This window comes from Protobothrops mucrosquamatus, unplaced genomic scaffold (genome assembly GCF_001527695.2).
Source record: "Protobothrops mucrosquamatus isolate PMUCROS unplaced genomic scaffold, P.Mucros_1.0 scaffold280, whole genome shotgun sequence".
NCBI classification, from domain to species: Eukaryota; Metazoa; Chordata; class Lepidosauria; order Squamata; family Viperidae; genus Protobothrops; species Protobothrops mucrosquamatus.
In genome coordinates, this window is record NW_015386624.1 from 91,935 (window position 1) to 96,435 (window position 4,501).

The following is a 4,501-nucleotide window of genomic DNA, read 5'->3' on the forward strand; positions in this document are numbered from 1 at the left end:
CCCCCCCCTCTCTCTTTCTTTCTTTCATTTAGAAAATGTATTGGCTATCCATCTTACCTCAGGGTAACTCTGTTTTAGTGCTTAATCTTATATTCCTACCAGTCATCCGCCCCCAATTTGATAACACCTTTAGATCTGCTATCCCATCTGGCATATCCTTAATCCTCAACCCCCCACAGCTAAGGGCCATGCCTATTAGGACGGTGGGAGTGGCAAAAGACAGAAAAGAAAGCTTAGATTATGTGAAAGACTGAAAGGCTCGATCAAAACCACAGAGTACCAACACATTCATACTGTCTCTACCAAAAACATAATTTAGGACTTTCCTCCTTCCAGTCATCTACAATTATAAGTAAAAAGTTCAACCTGCCCCTGTTTTTGGCTTTAAGTAGATTGTTCAATGGTTAGATTTATAGTACAGATAAGGCCAATAAATACTTGGGGTTTATGGCGTTGGGCGAACCAATCAATTTCAAGCAAAGTTAAGCAAACTACACTTTGACATCTCCCTAGGAAAAAAATATAAGTTACCCCAAGAGCTGTGTATTATTCTGAAACCCCCATAATGCATTTAATTCCTTACATAATTCCTTAATTCCACTTCTAGGAAAGCATTTGTCCAGATACTTACCATAGGTGCTGCTTGGGTCACTGTAGCTAGAAAATAAGAACAGAGTTTAGAAAAGTGGAACAGTTATGTCAGGGATCACTCATAAAAGAGACACTCCTGTCCTGCAGAGAAGCAACAGGTGCCAGGGACAGCAAATAGGGCAAACATAAGATCTTAAGAGGAACTTGTTGGGTCAGGCCAATAGCCTATTTAGTCCAACTTTTTGATTCAAAAAAGCCAAGCTGATGCCTCCAGGAAGCAGGGTTTCACTGGGTCCTTATAGTATGAGAGGCAATTAAGATGGTTCACTTGGAATGGAAGAGGACGATATATCCTGGAATTCACAGTATTACTGACACAAAATACAAACTAGAGTGAGAAATGCAGTTGCGATAAAGAACCAGTTCATGTAGTGTTGCCAACACCTACCTCTCTTCTCCATTCAGATCTTTAAAAGTTGTACAAGGGGGAGAAATTCAATTGATGCAGCCTAGCAAAGGCAGTATCTGCGGACATTCAGTCCAGGATGGAAAGATAAAAGGGCCCAAATTTCTATTGCTGAGAGAAACATGATGTGATTCTCTACACCAGATTTAATAATTATCTTTTGAGCTGGGTCACACCAAAGCTATATTTAAACATATCCCTGAAAATACTCACTGTTGGATGGGTCAGTAACAGGAGCTGCCTGTCAAAGAAAAAGTCAAATCATATCAAAGAGCTTCAACGTATTTTTTTTCTTTTTCTTATCTTTCCTTTAATTCTTTATACTAGTGCTAGCCATGTTCAATCTTTCTCTATTGCACCTTGCTTTATTTATTCATTTTAATCTTAAAGAACTAAAGTAAAGTAAGGTTTTATGTCAATTTGTTGGTTAACTTTATTATGGCCACTCATCAGCATTTTATGCAATTATTACAGAATGTTAGAAAGTACAAATTAAAATGCATAGATGTTTCCTAACATTAACAGAAATAAATGAAACAATTTAGTATAATACCACAGATGCAAACAATTTAGACACCGAATATTAAAACAAATGAATTATTATTTTTTTATTAAAACAAATTAACTAGTTAAGGAATTTAAATGGTAAAACTAAAGAATTAGTTTTTACAGCACTAACAATGATAACATATTTATCAGGCTGCAAGTTGAGGCCTCAAGTAGCTTACAATTAAAAACTCAATAAAAACAAACAAATAGCGAAAATAAATATTTGGGGGAAGTACAACTCCCACCCACCCCAATTTTCACAATCTGTCATGTGTCAAGGGGAATGCAAAATACACTTTGGCCTAGCGCCATTTTGAAAAGCCAAGTTTTCAAAGCTTTTTTAAAGCCCAGCAGGAATGAGGTCAAGCCGGCCTCTGGAAGGATGGTATATTGGAATGAATGCATGAACAAATGAAGGAATGAACAAACAAACGAATGAATCACAAAGAAAGAAGATTCAGTTTATTTTAAAACATGGGATAAATTTTAACAATGGTTAGGAAACAAACTAGTGAGAAATGAATGTGATATGTTACTTTGAATATATATTAATAAGAAGAATGATATGCATTGACCAACTGATACTGTTTATGATTATTGTTTATCATATTCACCACAGCTATTTATTATTATATTAATTAGTATTAACTGAACATATGTACCCGGACGATAATCTATTTGCTAAAGCTTGAAAATGTTATTGGGGGGCAACCCCAATGTTGTTCCCAATCCTGTCCCAACCCCAATCCCAACCCTAAATCCCACCCCGAACCTTAATCCCTATCCTGGTCCTATCCCTTCCCCAACCCTATAAAACTTAATAAAAACCTTTATTAAAAAAAGAAAATGTTAAGTCATTCTCTCTTCAAGTCGTTTGGGGGATTTTGGTGTCCGAGTTTGTAAAACAGAGATGGAATCTTTCATAATTGCCTCCATGATTTAGGGCTTTTGGGTAACGTGGTTCTGCAACAACTGGAGGACCATAATCTTAGTGCATGCCTGTTTCCTACCATGTTCAAGGGATGCAAGAGCCCAATCAGCTTTGCTTACTTCTCTGCACTAAACTCCACACCTTGATCACTTCATCATCCATCAATTGGGTGTGGTCAACCAAGTGGTCAAAGAGCATCATGTTATCAGTTTCCAAATGAAAGAGACAGCCCTGTTATGAAGGCCATTGCAGTACATATGCAAGCTCTTGTGCCACAGCCTATTCTAATTCCCTGAATCACTGTATTTTCTGACACTCACTCCTCCAGAAACAGGAACAGGCCCAGCTGGCACCCCCGGCATGATCATCCCAGGCAGCATCGGTGGTACCATTGTGGGCATCTGGAGCAAAAGAGAAGACCAAGCCATTATACATATTGTAAACTGGAGAAACAAAAGGCAAAGAAAAAACTGAACCAGCACTACCTGACCCAGAGGTGGTGGTCCAGGCATAGGTGGAATCAGAGAGGGAGGTGGCATCATGCTAGGAGGCATAGGCGGCATAGGAGGTGGCCGTGGTCCCATTGGGGGCAATCCCATGGGTGGAAATGGTGGTGGGATCCCAGGAGGAGGCATCTAGGAAGAAGAAAAGAAACTTATACCTGTGCCTAAAGCAGAATATACTCTGGACCAACCACAGACTAAGTCTCAATCCAGCAGTATCACACTTCAAAAAGGAAAGGATGCTGATATGCCAAACATTACATTTTTAAAATCCTATCTCAGTGTGCAACTGTCAGTTTAGGTCAGGGGTAGGCAACCTTGGCTCTTTTATGACTCGTGGACTTCAACTCCCAGAATTCCTGAGCCAGCAGGAATTCTGGGAGTTGAAGTCCACGAGTCATAAAAGAGCCAAGGTTGCCTACCCCTGGTTTAGGTAATGGTCTCAAGCCTACAATTTACCTTTACGAGCTAATCCATAGATTATGGCTGCTTACATTCATGGAATGGACCAGATTGAGATAGGCTGCACCACAGTAATTAATGCCCCAATAAATACACACCTTCTTTACTTTCCTTCCATTTAATGAATTTAGATCACAAATCAGATAAATAATTTCACTGGAAATAAATAATAAAACAATAAAATGAAATCCCATATTGTCATGGGAAGAATGAGCTTTTGTGTAATAATTAAGATCTGGATTTTATTTTTGAAGTAGTCCTCTAATTTCACATTTCACTTTTTTTTAGCTTGGTTATTTCCATTTTATAACAGCACCTAGAAAATATAGAAAATTTTAATTTAGCTGCTTCCATGCATAACAGAAGCGATTTCTGATCCAACTTCAAGTGCAGAAGCCATGAGCTTTGAATTCCCAAAAGTAGAATCCAGTCAAAACAAGCTTTAGGCCTGTTCCCATTTCCCTAGGCATTGCAACCCTAACATACAATAGAGTCTAGACCAGTGGTTCTTAACATTTTTGAACAAATCACCCCCTTGAGCCAATGAGGAAGTTGTCATCACCCCCCTCCCCCAACATAACCTCTCATAGGAAATAATTCTTCAATTTATGCAAACACTTTTTTGTTTTCTTTAAAATTGTCATCAGGACATATCGATGCAAGTAATTTATTTCCAGTCTTTTTCCCATATCTCAACTGTGTGAAAAATTTTGGTGCTACCCATCACTTTATTCCCAAACTTCATGATACATGTATTTCATTATTATCTTATTTATTCAAGACACTTAAATGTAATGACCACTGAAAACAAAATTCAATTGCAAGAAAGTGAAATGCCCAAAAAGAAAAACAGTAACATTTAATGATTGAATTACAAGTGAAATTTAAGACGCAAAAAGAAATATAAAAAGGGCATAAGAACAAACCGCAATGCAGGAACTAAGAATTTCAAGACGAAAACTCTGAAACTAAATTAAGATTTGAGGAAAGTATTTATAG

The 4,501-nt window shown here is 37.7% G+C and overlaps 1 protein-coding gene across 1 annotated transcript in view; it reads right to left on the bottom strand.

Annotated features, from left to right (window-relative positions):
* PRPF40B (pre-mRNA processing factor 40 homolog B) overlaps positions 1-3,172 on the bottom strand; it is a 25,243-nt gene extending 22,071 nt beyond the window's left edge. The window contains exons 1-4 of the mRNA XM_015814746.2: positions 3,023-3,172; positions 2,858-2,938; positions 1,271-1,298; positions 632-657 (exon numbers count right to left, since the gene is read on the bottom strand). Of these exons, the coding sequence (XP_015670232.2) occupies positions 632-657; positions 1,271-1,298; positions 2,858-2,938; positions 3,023-3,172 (285 nt within the window). The remainder of the gene's footprint in view (positions 1-631; positions 658-1,270; positions 1,299-2,857; positions 2,939-3,022) is intronic.
* Positions 3,173-4,501: the final 1,329 nt, after the last annotated feature.